Source organism: Prionailurus viverrinus, chromosome F1, assembly GCF_022837055.1.
Source record: "Prionailurus viverrinus isolate Anna chromosome F1, UM_Priviv_1.0, whole genome shotgun sequence".
Taxonomy (NCBI): Eukaryota; Metazoa; Chordata; class Mammalia; order Carnivora; family Felidae; genus Prionailurus; species Prionailurus viverrinus.
Window position 1 is genome coordinate 42413544 of NC_062577.1, and position 21997 is coordinate 42435540.

Here is a 21997-nt window from a genome sequence, read left to right on the forward strand (position 1 = left end):
TATACCCAATTTCACCTGTAGTACTTGTGGAATTGTAACTGATGGAAGATTTAGAAAGGTGGGGATGATTTCAATCCTCCATTTTTACATCTACTATCAGTCTTTTGTAAACACAACTGATGTTTCCTCGGTCCTTTTTTGTTTGTGTTTATGGAGGGTGCAGGAGTAAAAGAAGACAGAGAGAGAGCTTCAGAGACAGACAGAGAGAGAGAGAGAGAGGGAGAGAGAGACTGAGAGAATCCCAAGCAGGGTCCATTCCCAGGGTGGAGCTCCACACGGGAGTCGATGTCAAGACTGAGATCATGACCTGAGCTGAATCAAGAGTCCCATGCTTAACCAACTGAGCCACCCAGGAGCCATGTTCCTCAGTCTTGAATGTCCTCCTCCCTGGCATCCTTATTTCCATGACTCCCATCCAACCTTCAAAGCCTACCCAAGATGCCATCGTGACCCTGACAGATTTGGCTCTCTTCATTCCACCTCTTACAAACAAACTCCCCAACCCAATCCCACTCCAGACTCTCATTCCAACTTGGATTTCTTGTCTCCTCTAAATGATCCTGTAGTCTCTCTTTTGCTTGCCTCCATCACAATGCTTTATATAGTAAAATACAATATGTTGATGAAATACAATAATCATTCCTTTTGTTTTCCCCACTAAATGGCCTGTTGGTACATGCTAGTCCTAATGCCTGGCACTTAGCAGGCACTTAGCAGTCACTTAAAAAATGGCCATTGGTCGGGCAAATAAATGAATGAAAGAATGAATGGATGAATATGAAGCTCTTTTGGAACCTTTCCATTATATCCGCAGATTGCAGGCAACCCATGGGAAGAGCACAGTGGCCGGCAACCAGTGTAAAAGGTAAGACATGAGAACACATGTGCAGTGATCTCAAAGCTCTATTGCATGAACCCAAGAAACTCTGTTATCTGTAATTCCATTGTACCTCTTGTCTATGTGTCTTAATTTTGAATTTATGCCATAATTTTGAAGTCATGAATCATTTTAATTTTGTTCAAAAAGGCTTTGGGGAGCCTTTGAAGGAACAATTCTATAATCACTTTCCTATCTATTACATTTTTGGTCAAAATGGTTTGAGAAACTTGGCTCTCTCAGTTAAAACGTCCAAACACAAAGAAGTGCTCTGTCAAACCTATTTAACACTTTTGTTATTTTTGTGATTTTTTTCCTAAAATGTAGCACATTTTACCCCAAATACATCATCTCTTGTTTATGCACCATATTCTGAAACTAGTTAAAGTTGTTAAGCTATGGGTAAAATGCACATCAGTTTAGTGAGCACAGGATAGACTTGTTGGGAAAAACTCACATCCTGGGCAGGTAGGAATGGTGTGTGGGGTGAGGGGGAGGCGTAATTGGGAAGAAGGGAAAGTACAAAGGTTGTAGAACAATCAGGGATTGGGCAAAGAAAAGTGGATCGATGTAGACTTGGCCAGTAGCCCTAGCAATCAAAGGCCAAAGAGAATTTATGTGTCATTGAGGGACATACTTATTTTCAGCTAAGAACAATTTCAACAAAACTTGATAACTGAGTTGTAGTTTAACATTATGTGCAGGCAGAGAAGTAGCATATGCATTCTCCATTATGTCTACATTAAAAATAAACAAGGCTTGCTGTGGCACACCTCTCCCTCTCGTGACACTCCCGGGGCGTGTGCTCTGACCCTTCTCATGGCGCTCACTGTCACGCTTCACCCATCAGATCTCCCCTCCCCAGGGCCACCTCACCTTCCAGAGTTCCTTAGTCGCTTCTTCACCCTCATCATCCGTTTCTACCTTTCCTCGCTGAAATTGTAAGAGAGAACTTACCAGTTTATAATGATTCACAGTAAATTGCAGTAAAGACTATTGGATTTTACTATTGTAAAATATTTATTCACAGTGTCTGGTATTCCACATAAATTTAGGTTTGTTGAATCTAGTAAAATCAATACATTTCTTTATTTTTTTATTTTTTTTAATGTTTATTTATTTTTGAGACAGAGACAGAGCATAATGGGGGAGGGTCAGAGAGAGGGAGACACAGAATCTGAAACAGGCTCCAGGCTCTGAGCAGTCAGCACAGAGCCTGACACGGGGCTCGAACTCACAGACCACGAGATCATGACCTGAGCTGAAGTCAGCCACTTAACCCACTGAGCCACCCAGGCGCCCGGTCTTTTTTTCTTTTTTAAAAAACATTTTCTTTTTTCTTTTCTTTTAAATAGAATTTATTTTTTTTTAATGTTCATTTAGTTATTTTGAGAGACAGAGTGCAAACAGCAGAGGAGGAGAGGGGGAGAGGGGGAGAGGGGGAGAGGGGGAGAGGGGGAGGGAGAGAGAGAGAGAGAGAGAGAGAGAGAGAGAGAGAGAGAGAGAATGAATACCAAGCTGGCTCCCAGGTGTCAGCGCAGAGCCTGCTGGGGGCTCAATGCCACAAACTGTGAGATCATGCCCTGAGCTACAATCAAGAGTCGGATGCCTAACCTATGGAGCCACCCAGGTGCCCCTACTACATTTCAAAGAAGAGAGGATACTGAAGGCAGTTGGGCCACTGCACAACTTTAAATCACACCATATAGGTAAACATCACACAACTATTTCTAAAAACTGGAGTTTTCTTGACAGCAGAAAAGGCGAATTCCTATTTATCATATTGGCATTGCAACACAGAGTTCGGGATTAAACGCCACTACCTCAAGTTTTCTGGATTACATAACTGTGTAGAACATTCATGCACATCTTTATAAAATAGTACTTTTAATTAATTTATAAGTAATTCTTACGATTGATAACGTCAATTATTTTTTCCATTTGAGGGTTAACTCTAAAATTGGAAACCATCTTGTACTTGAAACAATATACAAAAAATTGTTTTCCTTTGTTTTCTGATAGAAGAGAATCTCTCTAGCTTTGATCTATATTTTAGGTCCTGAAAGATTATTTTTGGCCCTTGAAACCTCCAGAATTAGGTAACACCCACATCTCTCCAAACAAAATTTTAGTAGGTTTAGTAGGTTTTTAATTTATTCACATTTCTCAGCCAGGAATTTCTGGGCTGTGGCTAATTTCAAAGACTATACACTTTGTAGACCCGAAGTCTAAACGGTCTCCATGAAAAGCTGGTCATAATATATTCCAGGAAACAGAAACTACTATGTGGTAAGATTGAGGGACAGTTATTCTAAACTTTGTCCTGTAAATATGACCAGTTCTTAGCAGCCTGTGGTGATTCGTCCAACTGCGATGTTTTACAAGGAAAACAACTAATGTTTCTACACACCTGGCAATGGCAAAGCAGAGAGCCTATTGCATCGAAAAGGTACTAACTGGTCTCCATGAAACTTGGGCCAATAAATTCTTCCTATGGGCTATCATTCCTCTTTAGAGTGAGGAGGATTTTTTGAGGAATGTTCACTCTGAACAGGACAGAGGCAATTTATGAAATGCTAAAACATTAAGACTGGTTGAGTAAAGCAGATTGTGCTGGTGTTCCAAACTGTCTTCTCAATTCCTCAGTTTACCATTCACTATTCAATTTGGTATTTCTCAATATCTCAATTTACTATTTCATATTTATTTCTACATGGGAAATAAAACCAGAGGCAACTATTGAAGGATATATGGATATTTTTAATGAGTAAGGTTACTTTGTTGAGTGAAGTTTCTGTTAGGTATGGTAGACTGATGGAATTGGCATCAAGCCAGTTTTAGAACTTTTTGGCAAACAAGGAATAAATCACAGTTCTACACCTGCTGAAAATTCATGTGATTTTTTTCTACTCACTTGGGCATCATGTGCGTTTATGGGAAAATCATGAGGCTAAGGTATTGCTTTAAATACTTTAAATAGTCATGTTACAGTTTCTCTATTAGGAATTAGCCGGATTTAGAGTCAGTCTGACGATAGCATGTAGAGTGCTAATGCCCAATTCACCAGCAGAAACGGATGCCACATTTAAACACATTTTGGTGAAATAGAAAATACAGGTGAAATGAGTCAGCTGGGATCAATTATGTAAGTAACGAGTTTACATCGGTATTACTTAATTTTTAATACATGCTTTATAACACCCGATTGTAAAATTTCAAATTCCACTTTGTAATCACTGAAACAGTTGAATTGAACTTGGCATCAATTCTTGAGTTTTAAACATGAGCTGGAAAGAAAACAAATCTTCCTTACATGACAAATGATGTCCACATAAAGCCTAGGCAAACAGCATGTAAATATTGAGACACTGAACATACTCCTGCTAAAGAAAAGACAAAAACACTTGTGTACAGAAAAAGATGTTTGTAATGGTTTGTAGCATTAAGAGTGTTCTGGAACTCTTTGCTGACACAATAATATTTTACATTTGAATACACACTGCAATATTTACATATGCAGTAAATACGACTGTATAGCTAGTTTCAAAGGTGGCTGGATATAAGGTTTCTGACCTAAAAATCAAGCAATAGCATATCAGAATGTGAAGCTAAAAACACTCCGTGTCTCAGAAAAAAAAAAAATTAAGCATATTTGAATAAACCTTAAAAAAATGACTGAGGAATATAATTAAAGAGAGATACCTGCCTTCATTTTCTAAATTGAAAGACCATCAATGACAGAGCTTTAGTGTTATTTGTTGGTATATTTCAATGCTTAGACAGGAAGCAAGCATTCAAAAAAACTTGTTGACTTAGTGAAATGTTTTGGAAATTTATGAATGATAGGTAACTCATTTGTTTTAAAAATGTCATTCAAAAAAAGTAAATCAAATAGTATCACACAGTTTCCTATCATGAACTAGAAACCAAATTCCATCCAAAGAAACTTTTTAATCTGTTGAGAAGTAGTGTTAGAATTAAATGTAATTATATGTCTAGAAATCGCCTTACTAATGCCAGAAAATAAAAACTTCTACATTCATATTCACTATTCTCTTAAGAATAGTCTTTAGACTGGTCTTCTAGAATATACCTCAAATACAACCACAGGAAAACACCCATGAGAATATTTGGATGTTATAAACATTGCATATTCAGTTTTTTCAAATTTATATGATATATTCATGCCAAAGGTACAAGTAATGCTTGCTTGTCTATAAGACTTTTAAGGCCGTGACAATAACAGTTGTAAATGCTAAAGGGATTCTTCTTTAGAAAGAGTTAACATCTATATCTGAGATAAATCTAGTCATTAGATGATTTGAAGGTTTCTATTGTCTATTTCTGTTCTGGTTCTATATATGTTCATATGCTTCTTCATACTTTCACAGAAAGCATTTGGGTAAAAATTCTAAGCAAAAAGAGTAAATTATGTTTTATGATAATTACAAGGGAAATGCTTATATTACAGCATTCAAAATATTAAAACATGTTTTAAATTTTTACATTAAATAAAATTATGATGAATAATCACATCACCTAAATAAGCTGCTTCTATTTTTTGAAACTTAACAATGTCAAAAGCCACTCACACACTAAGCTACAGAACAGTAATTAAATCACAATCTACGCCAAATTCCTATTACCACTGTGAAAAGCAGAACAGAAAATGTTTTATAACACAGAAAAGGCTTTCCTTTTTTCACTCTTACCTTCTGCAACACAAACAGTCCACCACATAAGCCAAACAACCTGTGCTGAAAGTCTCATTTTGACGATCCTTTAGGGGCACATTTAATAGCCGACACTGCTCACTCTATGTCGGCTGCTCTTCAGCTAAAAGTTGTGATTAGAGCAGGAAAGCACTTGCTCCAAAAGGAAGTTGAAACACGGTTTGGGAATGAAAGGGATTACTAGATGCTCCGCCCATCAGAAACTTTTGCAAAGTAAAAGAAAAAAAAATCAATCACAGGCCCCAGCAATGCCAGAGTTGGAATCAGACTCCCACTGCACTCCCACTGATTGTTAATGCTGTGACCCACTTTTGTTTTTATAAACCCGGGCTGTTCTAAGTTGGAACATGTTCAGATTCTTGGAATGTGCAAGGCAGTAACCAGTGATATACTTCGGATTTCATTAACTCTCTAATTATTCAAACCCATTCAGATCTATCGTGTGTACACTTCAAAAGATAAAATAATAAAAGCACCTTTAAAAATCATTTACAGGGGTGTCTGGGTGGCTCATTCGGTTAAGCATCCAACTTCAGCTCAGGTCACGATCTCCCAGCTCGTGGGTTCGAGCCTCAAGTCAGGCTTTGTGCTGACAGCTCAGAGCCTGGAGCCTGCTGCAGATTCAGTCTCCCTCTTTCTCTGCCCTCCCCCCCCCCCCCAAATATAAATAAACATTAAAAAATTTTTAAAAGAAATCATTTACAGAGCTTGACGTTAGGCAACGCTTTCACAAACAAGACCCAGACAACGTGAGTGAACTTTGCCAAGAATGCAGTGCTGGTTGATATTTGCAACCTGCTTTTCCCGCAAACCATGCACTTATCTTTTAAGGACGTGTCACATACGTGTGTGAAACAACAGGATCACTCTCATTGGACATAAATGAGTTTAACAATTCAAAACTCAAGAAACTGGAATGCTGGATTGTTAAAACTGTATGTTGAAATACGATAAGCATGAAGAGAAGGGAAGCAAAGGGTCTGCTGAATCTCGAGAAGGTGAAGACGCCTCTGCAGCAGCACCGAGCTCAGGAAACCGCGCAGCACTAGGTCTCAGGGAAGCCCCGGTTGTCCCTTCAGTCAGTCCCTCTCGCCCTCCTCTCACCACACACAGGGTGACCACTCTCCAGATCTCTGGGAACATGGAGTCCATCTGCCTGTCTGGTACTCTGCATCAGCTGAGAGATCAGATACTGAGTCTTTAATATTCAGAGCCTTTCGTGAAAAACCGTGTGTCATTCAACCACGCTGTTGGGTTTAATTGCGGATCATTAATTCTTAGGGCGTGTAATGTTCAATTCTTTGAACATATCTCATTTTATTTGTGTGCCTGCCACTGGGCATCGGGGTGGATTCTCGTTTGCAGCTAACAGAAGTAGTGCCGCTATGAGCCTATTATGAGGTTTTGGTAAAGACAGGTCGTCATTGGGGCGCCTGGGTGGCGCAGTCGGTTAAGCGTCCGACTTCAGCCAGGTCACGATCTCGCGGTCCGGGAGTTCGAGCCCCGCGTCAGGCTCTGGGCTGATGGCTCAGAGCCTGGAGCCTGTTTCCGATTCTGTGTCTCCCTCTCTCTCTGCCCCTCCCCCATTCATGCTCTGTCTCTCTCTGTCTCAAAAATAAATAAAACATTGAAAAAAAAAATTAAAAAAAAAAAAAAAAAAGACAGGTCGTCATTCCTGATGAGTACATACTGAGGAGTGAAATGGTAGGACATGACGCGTGAATACGTGTACGTGTACCAGGTAACATCAGAGAGTTTTCCAAAAGGATTCTGCTAACTGGTGTGCCATCAGCAGTGTATACATTGCTCCAAATCCTCAACACACTTGATGTCTCCAATCTGTGCGATTTTGGCCATTCTGGTGAACACAGAGCAGTACCTCTTTGCGGCTTTAATACGCCTTTTGCGGATGACAAATGAAGTGGAGAACTCGCATGTAGCAACTGGTCATTAGGTATCCTCTTGGGTGAATTCTCTATTCAAGTCTTTTCTGCTGAGTTATCTGTCTTTTACTTATCTCATTGTGGGAATTCTTTCTATACTGTTTGTATATTCTTGGACACATGTACTATAAATATTTTCTCCGTCGATGGGCTGTCTATTTGCTCAGTGTTACATGTTTTTTACTGAGCAGAATTTCTTCATTTTAAATGGAACAGTTAGATGTTTGCTTTTCATAGTTATGCTTGGGTGTAATTTTTTCAAACATATTCTTCAAGCCTGCTTTGGAAGTTGGTGGCCAGCTTTGGAAGCTGGACACGTTTTCAGAGGGTTCAAACCACAAATTCAGGCTGAATTCACTGACACGTGTAAGCAGAAAAGAATTCTGGGTCACTAGTCGCCTTGCACGTCTATGGCTCTAGCCACAGCAGAGACAGTCCTTGTTAACGTCACGGGATAGAATCATTGCAATGGACAAAAAGAAAATGTTTGGAGCTTAAAACCAAAAATAATTTTCTTGGGGCACCTGTGGCTCAGTTGGTGAAGTATCCGAGTCTTGGTTTTGGCTCAGGTCACGATGTCACACAGTTCCTGAGTTCAATCCCCATCAGGCTCCACACTATGAATGTGAAGACTGCTTTGGATTCTCTCTCTCCCCCTCTCTGCCCTTCTGCCCCTCCCCCCTGCCCCCGGCACGTGCCTGTGCATGTACACTCACTCTCTCCCTCCAAATAAATAAATAAACTTAAAGAGGTTTTCTTAATTTTAAAATTGAATTAAATTTAAAATTGTTTCCCGTTTGGATTAGTACCTTTCGTGTCCTATTTAAGACATCCTTGCCTAGTCCTAGGATGCAATAATGTTTTCCCCTAAAAGCATTGTTTTCTCTTTCACATTTACAACTCGTTTGACTTTTGTGTATGGTATCTGGTACTAAGAGCGACAGACGTATTTTTAAAATATAGCTATCCAACTGTTTGGGCAATATTTACTGAAAATATCACCGCTTTCCTACCTACTGCTTCACTCTGACTTTTGTCTTAAATCAGGCAACTGGAAATGTGTGAGTCTATTTCTTAATGTCCTCAGTAAGCTCAGTGAGTTCACCAAGCTCATCACACCACAAAAGCTAGAAGTCCTGCTTTAATTTTTTAAAAGATTGTCTTCTAAAGTGTCGATTTCTGGTAACTTGGGGTTCTTCTAGTTATCTTTTAAACTGATTTCTTGCTTAACTTTGTTTGGTCTGAGATGTACTCTCAATAATTCCAATCTTTTAAAATTTCATAAGATTAATATTTAAAACATATAAGGAACTCAACACCCAACAACAAGATATACACTTAACACCCAAACAACAAATAATCCAGTTAAGAAACGGGCAGAAGACATGAATACGCCTTTTTCTGGAGAACACATCCAGATGGCTAACAGACACATAAAAAGATGCTCGACATCTCTCAACATCAGGGAAGTACAACTCAAAACTACAATGACGTATCACCGCACACCTGTCGGAATGGCTAACATAAACAACACAGAAAACAACAGGTATTGGTGAAGATGTGGAGAGAGGGAAATCCTCTGGCAATGTTGGTGAGAATGCAAACTGGTGCAGCCACTCTGGAAAACAGTAGAGAGGTCTCTCAAAAAGATAAAAATAGAATTACCCTAATCTAGCAACTATACTACGAGGTATCTACCCAAAGGATATAAAAATACTAATTCAAACGGATACATGCACCCCAATGTTTAGAGTAGCAACAACAGCCAAATTATGGAAATAGCCCAAATGTCTAGTGACTGACAAATGGATAAAGAGAGGGTGGTATACATATAACATAGATACATACATTCACATATGGTATACATATACATATATATAATGGAATACATATACATGTATGACGTACATATATATTTATAATACACACACACACACACACACACACACACACACACACAATGGAACATTTCCCAGCCATAAAAAAAGAATGAAATCTTGCCATTTGAAATGACATGGATAGTGCTACAGAGGATAATTGCTAAGTGACTTAGATCAGTCACAGAAAGAAAAATTTCATATGATTTCACTCATATGTGGAATTTAAGAAACAAAACAAAGTGGGAAAAAGAAAAAGAAAACAACAGACACTTAAGTATAGAGAAAAACCTGTTGGTTACCAGAGGGCGGGTGGGGGGGGGGGGATGGATGGAGATCTCCTCCACCCCTCCCACCAGCCCAAAGATTAGGAACACGACAGGGATGTCCATTCTCACCACTATTGTTTAACACAGTTGTGGAAGTCCTAGCTTCAGCAATCAGACAACAAAATGAAATAAAAGGCACCAAAACTGGCAAAGAAGAGGGAAACTTTCACTTTTTACAGAGGACATGATACTCTATATGGAAAACCCGAAAGACTCCACCAAAAGGCTGCTAAAACTGATACATAAAGGCAGCAAAGTCACAGGGTACAAAATCAATACACAGAAATCAGTTGCATTTCTATACACCAATAATGAATCAACAGAAAGAGAAATCAAGAAATTAATCCCATTTACAAGTGCACCAAGAACCATAAAATACCTAGGAACAAACCTAACCAAAGATGTAAAGACCTGTATGTTGAAAACTATAGAAAACGTATGAAGGAAATTGAACGAGACACAAAGAAATGGAAAAATATTCCATCCTCATGGATTAGAGGAATAAATATTGTTAAAATGTCAACACTACCCAAAGCAATCTACACATTCAATGCCATCCCAATCAAAATTGCACCAGCATTCTTCTCAGAGCAAATTTGTATGGAACCACAAAAGACCTTGAGCAGCCCAAGTAATATTGAAAAAGAAAACCAAAGTGGGAGTCATTACAATCCCAGACTTTGGCCTCTACTGCAAAGCTGTAATCATCAAGACCAGGTATCGGCACAAAAACAGATACATAGACAAATGTAATACAGACACTTTTCCCGAAGAAGATATCCAGATAGCCAACAGACACATGAAAAGATGCTCACCACCACTCATCATCAGGGAAATACAAATCAAAACCACAATGAGATACCACCTCACACCCATCAGCGTGACTAAAATTAACAACTCAGGAAACAACAGATGCTGGCGAGGATATGGAGAAATGGGAACCCTCTTGCACTGTTGGTGGGAACGCCAACTGGTGCAGCCACTCTGGAAAACAATGTGGAGGTTCCACAAAACATTAAAAATAGACAACCCTACAACCCAGCAATAGCGCTACTAGGAATTTATCCAAAGGATACAGGAGTGCTGATTCATAGGGTTACATGGACCCCAATGGTTACAACAGAGCTTTCAATATAGCCAAATCATGGAAAGAGCTTAAATGTCTATCAGCTGATGAATGGATAAGAGGAATATATATATATATATATTCATTCGTGTGGAACTTGAGAAACTTAACAGAAGACCATTGGGGAAGGGAAGGGGAAAAATAGTTACAAAGAGTGAGGAAGGCAAACCATTAGAGACTCTTAAACACAGAGATCAAATGGAGGGTTGATGGGAGGGGGCTGGGGAAAGGGGAAAATGGGTGATGGGCATAGAGGAGGGCAACTGTTGGCATGAGCACTGGGTATTGTATGTAAGCAATCAACGATGGGAATCTACCCCCAAAACCAAGACCACACGGTACACACTGTATGTTAGCCAATTTGACAACAAATTTCATTAAGAAAAAAAAAAGATACTGTTTGTGATGAAGACACACTGGAGGTGACCACAAGGTCCACTCGGAGAGGACCTCTTCCATCACCACACAGCAGGTAAGAAGGCTCAGCGTCCCTGAGCTTCCTGACCTGGAAAATGTCCCCACGATCTTAAGTGAAAAAACAATACAGATAAAGCATAATTCCATTTGGTTGTATTTTTAACCATACACAACAAAATTGTACGCTTTCATAAGCACACATATGCATGTATTCAAGAAGGCTGACAAGAATGTATGCATCAAATGATACGGTTACTTCTAGGAGAAAACGTTTGTGAGGTGAGGGGGCTTTTGATTTTTCGGAACTGTTCCTGTGAATACTTCCTTATTTATGTTTAAAGGCTGAACAACTCTGTAAAAATACACTACAAGTCACCGAAATGTACCTTTGGAGTTAGTGAATTTTGTAGTATGTAAAATATTTCTCAAGAAAACTATCCAAATAACTTAGGAGCATCTGGGTGGCTCAGTCAGTTAAGCGTCTGACTCTTGGTTACAGCTCAGGTCATGATCCCGGGGCACATGGATTGAGTCCCATGTCGGGGGATTCTCTCTCTCTCTCTCTCTCTCTCTCTCTCTCTCTCTGCCTCTGCCCACTGACATCCTCTCCTTTTCAAAAATAAATAATGAAAAACAGAATTAAAAGAGAAGATGATGATGTAGATGATGAAGAAAAAGGTGTTAAGGCAATGAAAGACCAAGAAGACCAAGAAAATGTCACAGACCAGAGACTAAGACAACATTTACATGCAAAGTGGTATGGAAAGACATTTCATGGAAAAACTGGGGGAATATGAATAAACTCTACAATTATATTCATAGGACTGTGCCAATGTTAATTCCTTATTTTTGATACCTGTACTCTGGTTATAAAAAACGTTATCGTTACAGGAAGCTGGATAAGAACTCTACACTATCTTTGCAACTCTTCCGTAAATGTAAAGTTACTAGAAAAAAAAAAAATCAGCAGCAGCAAATACACTTGGCCCAGATATAAAGACACCTCCACAGGCTCACTGCCAAGGCCCCAGTGGCCCACCCCAGAAAAACCTGTTTGTTTTTTTCTCGTGTAATCCTTTATCCATACGCATTGGAAGCTGTCATTTCTCAAATCTTCCCCCAGTTTTACCCAAGCTTTTCCCCCAAAGGCACAGCGGACTGACACAGTACCTGTTCCCCAGCAAGGCAATGGCACAGAGGTCACCCTTCTGTACCTGAGGCAGACCAGCAGGGGGCACCACGAGTCCTGGCAGCATCAAATCTGCAGCAAACGAAACAAATGCATCACAACCTGTATTCTGCCTCTAAACAATTCCAAGTTCTACTTCATCACATATTCGCTCACTCAACCTACAAACCTTTATCAGGTATCAGCAAGGTTATTCATAATGAAAATTAAAAGATGGCAACCTCAGTATCACAGCATTTCCCTAGGGGGGCTAGTGGTCCAACTGAAGCACCAAGGCCAGTTCCATGACCTATCTTATTCTGGTTTCCCAAATTTAGCTTACTGACTTAAAGGACAGCCTATGGCAGTTCACAAACTATTTTCTCATTGAAGTACAAAGTACAAAGCTGACTGAAGCCTTTCAACAGCGTCGTAGAGGCCCAGGGACCTCACGGAAGCAGTCAAGAGAGAGATGAAACGCAAACGGAGGAAAAATTCCATTTTTCAACCATATGAACGCAGGAAGCGGGTACATTTATTGGAGTAGTCAGTCCTTCCTAAGCGGGTTTCAGTCGATAGCCAGAATATAGGGAAATCTTCTTACCTGCTCCCCCCACCAGTTTTTCAAGCACCGGAGGCCACATCGTGAAAGCTGGGAGAAGGTCAGGATAGGACCACAAGGCATACACTGCCCAAAAAGAGACACAGATTTATTGCCAAAAAGTCAATACCCTGGGGCACTGGCAAAGCCAAACGCGAAGGCCACTTTAATTCAGGGACAGTAAAGGAACTCAGCTCAAAGCTAGAGAAGAGGCTGTGAGGCCCAAAGAGGGTTCATTCTGGTTTTTGTGTGTTTTTGTTCAAATTTAAATGTATTTATTTAAATTCAAGTTAGTTAACATACAGTGTAGCCTTGGTTTCTAGGGGTTTCCTTCTTAAAATAGGCAGATTCTTCTTTTTTCTAATATACCTTTTTATCTTTTAATAATCGCAATATAAGCGATTACAAATATACATAAAAATGCTTACAAATCACATAAACATATTTATACCATTATACAGCCATATAAAATGGAAATATGGAAGGATAAATATTAGGATATCACCAAGAATTTCCACACTTGTGAAGGTGGTAAAACTACTAAAGATTGAAAAAGTATACATATATACAAAAGTACATGTGAATATAATTTTTAAAAATTATAAATGGTAATCACTCTCTTGTCTTTAAAGCTCTCTCCTCAGTGACTAAGGAAATCTTCTGTGGCTATGCTTAGGAAATAACAGGAAGGCAGTGGGCCCACAGGCTTTGCTATTGGAATGAAGAAGGTAGATTCTTAAAAACCTGGATGTCACCTGAGACTGGGAGGCCCCATCATTCCACCTGATTGTAGTTGTAGAAATGGGAACAGCAGGAAAAGCAGGGACAAACACCAAGGAGGATTCCATTTGTGACCTCAGAAACAAGTAGACTAAGAACAGGGCACCAGCCTGTAAACAATTTGGAAATTTCCACATGTTTATTGTTTGTATTTCCTCTGTTTTCATAGTGATTAGTGGTAAAAACCCTTAGATCAAAAAGCAGCAAAGAGGGGTGGGGGCAGGAGCGGCCCAAGGAGACCACCCTACCCTGCTGCAGCCCAGCTTAGGGCAAGAAAAGCCCCAGTGACAAAGCAGGTGTCAGCAGCTAGAGACAAAAGGACCCTAGATGTCTGAGTTCTGTCACAAGGAGAGAAGGCAAAGGATCCTGAGAGCCAGATAGAGCCGAAGGAAGAATCCCTGAGAGGTATCTCAATGGGAGTACATCACTAAGACAGCTGGGTACGTGGTTTCATTAACCCAGCTTCTTGCCTATCACAGGATCTTTTCAGTCTCTAAAGAAAATCCTGCCAGTCATCGTTTTAAGACGTATTTCCTACATGTCCTGAAATGCCACCCTTTTCGAGACCCCTGCTCCATCCCTAGTTAACCCACTAGGAACTACTATTCCTTCATCTCAGAAGATCTTTTGGCAACCACGCTCTTTCTGTATTGGCCCTTTCATTCTCCCTCCTACGGCAGTAAGTTTCGACCTTGAAAGACCCAAGTCTAGGGACACTGGGCCCGAAACGATTCTTACGGATGGTACTGGGAGATTTGGCACTTACTGTTTTGAGTAAAGCAGGTGAATGAAAGAAATAAGGAGAAACGGATGCCAGGCAAGGATTACAGTAATGGCCACGTCCATCCCGTTGCCATACCTGTCGGATACAGATTTTTCTCCACTTCGAACAGGATGGGGTTACCACCGCTCACGTACACAGTCACTGCATCCCCTCTGTGAGCATACAGTTTCACAATGGTGAGCTCCTCCTTTCCAGGTACCAACACAGAGACCTGATCCGTTCCTAGAGTGGGGAAAGCAGCCATCACATGAGCCCGAAGCTTTCTCCTGCAGAAAGCAAACCAATGAGTGGTATGAATCGTGCCTGGATGCATTTTGAGAAATGCAAAGGATTCGGAAGGACTTACTATCAAATCAAGGGGCCAAGGAAAAACTGCTTTATGATGCCCTACTCTTGTACACTCTTCCAAAACATCCTATTCTCTTTCACATCCCATGTCTCCTCTATTGGCACATATTCTTGGGGGCAAGACTTTCCATTTTACGAACAAAGAGGGAAAGTGAGATCCAGGCAGTAACCAAGTTAGCCTGACTTTGGAAATTCAGCCCTGCCTTCCTGCCTCTATGCCTAGCCCTCGAGCCCACTTCCTTCTCTCTATGCTTGGCAAACCTGTCCAGATGGTTAAAAAGCTATACCAGGGCACCAAGAGTGACAACTATAGAACACGGGGTCCAAAATTCGCAACGTGCTATCTGCGTTTGCGACACTGTCTGAACAGATACGGTTCTTCTCAAAACATGTCCCTTAATTCTCCCTCACCTCTCCCTCCATCTGTCTGTCTCTCCTGCCAGAAGTAATCACTAGACACTTTTCCTCCTATCGTTGTAGTTCTCGGTTCCCCATCTGACTTCTCCTCAGGGACTCTAAGCTCTTAGGAGAGTGGCACCCTGTCCGTCTGTCTTTCTTCCTTCTTTCCTTTCTTTCTTTTTTGGCGCCCTCAGCAATACCTTCTATAGATCGCAGTCAGTAAGCGCTCATTGAATTACGTTTTCCTTTAAATGAACTACAATATCCAAAAGATAGCCTGGGAGATAAATCAGGCCTCCTCCCCGTCTTCACCCTCAAAACGTGTCTATTCCAGCCTGGTCCCCTGGGGTCCCTTCCCCCGCTGGACCCCTCGGCCTCCACCCCGGGTCGGCTGAGCTAGTCCAAAGACGGTTGTGGGCCAGCCGGGATGGAGAAATGGCTGGGTGTCCTGGTGGGCGGAACAGGGCCCTTCTCTCCCTCACCTGTCCGACCCCTTGATGGCCGTGTTGGACTTGACCCGAAAGGCCTTGGCAAACATGTCTGCTGGAGTGGCCTGGGGAAGAGAAGGAGAGCACAGACGCCAGGGGCCGTCAGGAACGCGACAACGCGGCACCGTCCCCACCCGCAACCCTGGGGGCAGCCATGCTGGGGCCCGGCCGGGAAAGACGCCCGGCTGGAAACCCGGGCCGCGCAGCTGCGCGCCTTTGGCCGCTGCCCAGACCGCGGCCGCCCCTACTGACAGGACCCGGAACTGAAGCGGGGGGGCGGGGCCCGGGGAAGGCGGGGCGCATTCCCGCTCCGGCCCTGCGCCTGCGCGACTGGCTGGCTCCTGCGCGCTTGCAGGGGTCCCGCGGTGGCTAGGGTGCCTCTGTCTATTGCCGCTCAAGGCGTTAGGGCGTCTTGACTTCCCTTCAGTTTAATTCAGCCCCACAGAAGTAATTGACCCTTGTGTTTTATTCGTTTCGTAGCCCTCCCGAATGGTTTTCTTAAGGGCTTTGTTTGTCTTTGCATTTAATGGCACGCTAGGAAGTCTCCGAATTTTCTCTTTAGGTTTAAATTTACATGGGGTGATAGCAATACGGGGAATCCGCCCTCGTCCAAGGTTTGCGCCTCATGTTATGAGTAAAAACACTACAAACAATCTTCAAATCTGTTTTAAAATATTTTTGACCACCTGTAGGTAACTTTTGCAAAGCGTTATTGCATTTGCGTCAGGTGTTACCTGGGGAGAGAGGGGTTTCCAAAACTAATTAAATTATTCACGTTGCTTATTAAAAAAAAAAAAAATGTGAGCCACATTAGGGTCAGGTTATGGCTTGGCTTCTCCCTAGCAACGTGATATTGGGCCAACGGCTTATTCTTTCTAAAACCCTTGCATTCTCTGAAAGATGTGCATGGAGTACCTACGTCATAGGGTTTCCATGAGAAACGATTGAGGTAATGAGTGTGATGGGTTACACAATGTTTTGCAAATTTGCAGTCATGTTTTTCAAAACTCTGACAGGTGTGAAGTTTTGGGTTTCCCTGAAAGGGACTGCTGTGTGCCCTGGAGGCATGGATTTAAAGACCTGGGGTCTTGGCTCCTACTAGGTTAATTTTTGCGTATGGGAACGGTTAAGGGCAGAGTGTCCATCCACCAAGAAATAAATACTAATTGCTCGTTCGCTGACACAGTTACACAAAGGAGGATTTCACACTGGGCGTCCAAAGATTAGGTCTCCCAGTGTCTGCCCGCCACCAGGATTCTTACAAGGGCCCCTAACGTGGTCTGGGGCCAGGCGCAACTTGGGCTCCTCCTACCCTTCTGACCTAGGAGGCCTTTATAATCAAGCACTCCAGCGACAAGGCCAACGTCAGAGGAGCCCAGAGGAGGGCAGTGCCAGACAGCCTTTTCCCTTCTGGCTCCCAACGCAGCCACATGTGGGGACGCTTGATCCAGACTGTGCTGGTGACCAGTGTCTACCGCAGCACAGCTACTGAGGCAGCCTCTGTGCAGGGAGCTGAGGAAGGCTATTCAAGAGAAGATTAGAATGATAATACGAAAACAGCAAGGTACAGATAAATGTGTAAAATCACCTCCCTTCTATATATTGAAAAAAGGAGAGTAATAAACACTGGGAGGATGACAGAAACTAATAAAAATATAACTTTATTAAATGAGGAAACAGATAAATGATGGAAAAAGCTTACTCTTCAGAGAGCCTTGTCATGTGACTTTGACTTTTGAAACATGTAGCTGTTTTTCATATCTAAAAAGTTTAGCTTAATAGAGGAAGAAGCATGATTTAAAATTAAAATATGAATGCAAATAAATGTAAAACTGTATTAAGTTGGGAAGTGAACCAATCAGAGATAAGGATTATTTGAAGTCATTTAGGAAGAGAGTACTTACATTCAGAGTTGAACATTCTGGGACAAAATAAATGCAAAGACATTGTAACCTTCATTCAGCAGTTTACCTGGTAGTAGTAACGTTTGCATTAAACTTTTTATATTATTTTTGCAAATATTGAAATATAAGAATATGTGAGTAAAGAGACAGAAAATGTACTAGAAAGTTTTTAACCCTGTGTTATTAACCTTGAATTGTAAGATCCAGTAGGAGCAAATGAATTTTAAATATCACTTCTATTTCAGTCTTCTGTCAAGCAAGAAGACATTTAAAGACGTTTCCACAGTGTTGAACATTTCTATTTCAACATAATTCTCTTCACAGGATGGTACAATTCTTGGGCTCTAAACACTATTTCCCAGTAAAAGGAATCAGACCCCTTTGGAAAGGTGTATGCTTACAGACATTGGGCAGGGAAATACCCAGCGAGCCTGGAACATCATGTTGTCTTAAGAAATGCTCAAAGAATAATGGGGTATAACAAAGCAATCAGCAGCTAGTTTCAAGAGGCTCTCAACTAGCCAAATTTGGGATAATTTGAACTTCAAAGACAATGTGTAGAATGAATTATGACAAATTGAATAAATAACAATTCAGAAATCCATGCTGATTATTTATTTATTTATTTATTTATTTATTTATTTATTTATTTATTTACTATTTTGAGAGAGAGAGGAGAGCTCGGTGGGGAGAGTGGGGAAAATGGAAAGAGAGAAAGAATCTTAAGCAGGCTCCCCACTCAGCACACAGCCCAGAGCTCAAGCCCTGGGCTCGATCCCATGACCTGAACCAAAATCGTGTTGGATGCTCCACTGACTGAGCCACCCAGGTGCCCCGGTGATTAATTAAAAATATATATATATATGTAATATATTTTATATATATAATATATATATTATATATATTATATATATTATATATATAATATATATTATATATATAATATATATTATATATATAATATATATATTATATATATATATATATATATATATGGTGCACCTGGGTGGCTCAGTCGGTTGAGCATCTGACTTCAGCTCAGGTCATCATCTCGCTGCTCTGAGTTCACATCCCGCGTTGGGCTGTGGGCTGACAGCTCAGAGCCTGGAGCCTGCTTCAGATTCTGTGTCTCCCCCTCTCTCTGCCCCAACCCACTCGCATTCTATTTCTGTCTCTCTCAAAAATAAATAAACATTTAAAAAAATTTAAAAAATGTGTATATATGTAAAGCTATCAGAAGGTCACTATTATCAAGTTCTTATTGTAAAATATTCCTATTTAGTACCAAGGGCACAATAGTTGGATTCTAAACACTATTTCCCAGTAAAAAGAATCACGGGTGCCTGGGTGGCTCAGTTGGTTAAGTGTCCGACCTCCACTCAGGTCACAATCCCGTGGTTCATGGGTTCACTCCCTGCGTCTGGCTCTGTGCTGACAGCTCAGAGCCTGGAGCCTGTTTTAGATTCTGTGTCTCCCCCTCTCTCTGCCCCTCCCCCACTCATGCCCTATCTCTCTCTCTCTCTCTCTCTCAAAAATAAATAAACATTAAAAAAAAAGATTCAGACCTTTTTGGAAACATGTATGCTTACAGATATTGGGCAGGGAAGTATACAGCAAGCCTGGATCATCATGTTGTACTAAAAAGAAAAGAAATGCTCAAAGAATAATGGGGTACAACAAAGCAATAAGGAGCTCATTTCAAGAGGCTCTCACTAGCCAAATTTGGGATAATTTGAGCTTCAGAAATAATGACTATATTTAATTGTGACAGTTGAATAAATAAAAATTCATGAATTCATGCTGATACATTTATTATTTTGTTAAATTTTTAAATTTATTATTATTATTATTTTTTTTTTTTTTTTTTTTGAGAGTGAGAACTCAATGGGTGGGAGAGGGGCAAAGGGAGAGAGAGCAAGAATCTTAAACAGGCTCCACACTCAGCACAGAGGCTGAGCTGGAGCCCAGGGCTCAATCCCATGACCCTGGGATCATGAACTGAGCCAAAATCTAGCCAGATGCTCAACCAACTGAGCTACCCAGGCTCCCCACTGATACAACTTTTAACAAAAGAAAAAGAAAAAGAACAAATATCTCTAAAGCCATCAGAAGGTGGCTTTATCAAGTCCTTACTCCAAAAATTGGAAATTAAAGAGCAAATATAAACATTTACCAAATCTTTTTAGGTAAAAGTATTAAGGAGTTGGCAAATCAACAGTCATCTTTACATGGGAATGGCAATAAATGCAGAAAAATATTAGATTAATCTTAAAAGTTGCTATTTCGCAGCCAAAAACGAAAATAATTGGTTATAGGCCATATTGGTTACAAGGCAAGTGTCATACATACATTCCACAAGCTTTGGGTGAAAGGTTCTGGAGAAATAGTATATACACCAATATTGACAGCAAAGATAACTTGTGGATTGTAACAATGTTCCTTTAAATGTGAGAAAACTGACTGTCATTTGTGATTCAGATTTAGATAAATCGGCTCCAGTAGAGACAGCCTGGTTTCTCATTCTGAGAATACCACTTGACTTGATGCAAATGAAGGAAGAAGATATCACCTTAAGATACTTTTACCTTGGATGAGCACTGGGTGTTGTATGGAAACCAATTTGACAATAAATTTCATATATTAAACAAAAATACTTTTACCTTGATTATATCTTTATTTTCATCCTAAAAATTTCATGTTTTTGTAGAAGTTAAAAATGTTTTCGGTCAATTGATTTTAACTGTTTATGTTGTTTGAAATGTATGAATTTAAAAATTGCATTTCAGACTCTTGTGGTTGAATGTGTTCAAAACTCTCTATACCAGCAAAATCGTGGAGATGTCATTAGATTTGAACATCATTACCAAAGAGGTCTTCATAGTTCTCAACATGTATTGCCTTACTTTATCTTTATTTTAAAACAACATATTCTTGTGGTTCAAAGGTGATGTATATTAAAGACAGATACAATGCAGAATGCAGGTTAGTATTAAGAAGTTAAACAGCTACTCTTAACCCTAGTTTCTCTAAATTCTGCTGTCAATTTTTTATTGTGCTTCCTGACAATCTTTGTTTTATAAATATTTATTCAGTGTTCAAAGCACACTGTGTGTGTTTACACTTGACATCAGATTTTTTGTTACTTTTCATGTCATGTTATCATAGTTATGTACCCAGTTCGATTCTAATCTCCCTTTATTCTTTCTTTAATTTTTATTGTGCTAGAGAGTTATCTTGTAGGAGATCATGTATTCCATTATTTTTTTGGTATATCTGTTTTTGATAGATAAGCAAAAGTAAGTAATAACTGGGGCGCCTGGGTGGCGCAGTCGGTTAAGCGTCCGACTTCAGCCAGGTCACGATCTCGCGGTCCGTGAGTTCGAGCCCCGCGTCGGGCTCTGTGAAGACAGCTCAGAGCCTGGGGCCGGTTTCCGATTCTGTGTCTCCCTCTCTCTCTGCCCCTCCCCCGTTCATGCTCTGTCTCTCTCTGTCCCAAAAATAAATAAACGTTGAAAAAAAAAAAAAAAAAAGTAAGTAATAACTACTTCCATCGTGTTAACATAGGTATGACATAGTTAGGTTTTGAAGTGTTTCTGAAGTGAAACTATTTTGAAGATGGAAAAGCCTTTTCTCCCATTTCCTCCAAAACGGACGGTCTCAGGAAGCCTCAGAAGTTACCGAGGAAGATTTGAGAAAGGTAGGAGAAAGATGCATAGAAGTCGTCACTGAAGTGATTGAATCTCATTTCTTGTCATAGATATTTTTTTAATAGGACACAAAGCATTTTGGTTTGCCAAGTTTTAATGAAGTGCCTTTAAGAAGTGATTTATTCACTTCTCAGATTATATTACATCATCCATGAAATATTTAACACAAATTCTGATATGAATATAAAGGAGTTTAACAATACCTGACAAAATAAGCATGAAAAATTTGAATAAATGTACATGTTTTAATTTTAGGACTGCATCTTAACCATATTTTATACACAAACAGGATAGGTCAGTTTCCCGTCCCAACAGGTTGCTCGGAATGTTTGTTGTGATGTCTGTCTACGATATCCAGGATTACATTGAAATTGAACAGTTTCCCTTGTTTGGAAATATCTCTTTTTCTTAGAAGGCCATCCTAATTGTATGTTATGTTTTCTCATGGTTTCTTCGGATACCATACAAACATCTGAAGATTTAAAAAAAATGAACATAAGCATTAAGTAGTAAACA

At 40.3% G+C, this 21997-nt stretch overlaps 2 protein-coding genes across 3 annotated transcripts in view; both read right to left on the reverse strand.

Moving 5' to 3' along the window:
- The window catches only part of LOC125155619 (complement factor H-like), a 109023-nt gene extending 92906 nt beyond the window's left edge, over positions 1-16117 (reverse strand). Inside the window, exons 1-2 of one of the 2 annotated variants that reach the window (XM_047841073.1) lie at positions 15865-16117; positions 14711-14901 (exon numbers count right to left, since the gene is read on the reverse strand). In XM_047841073.1, the coding sequence (XP_047697029.1) occupies positions 14711-14901; positions 15865-15920 (247 nt within the window). In that variant the 5' untranslated portion in view covers positions 15921-16117. Of the gene's footprint in view, positions 1-5589; positions 6148-14710; positions 14902-15864 lie in introns of those variants that run through there. The other variant, XM_047841074.1, reaches the window with a different exon arrangement.
- A 5440-nt stretch (positions 16118-21557) lies between these two features.
- Positions 21558-21997, reverse strand: part of LOC125155620 (complement factor H-like) — a 30105-nt gene continuing 29665 nt past the window's right edge. The window contains exon 13 of the mRNA XM_047841076.1: positions 21558-21953. Within this exon, the coding sequence (XP_047697032.1) occupies positions 21757-21953 (197 nt within the window). The 3' untranslated portion in view covers positions 21558-21756. The remainder of the gene's footprint in view (positions 21954-21997) is intronic.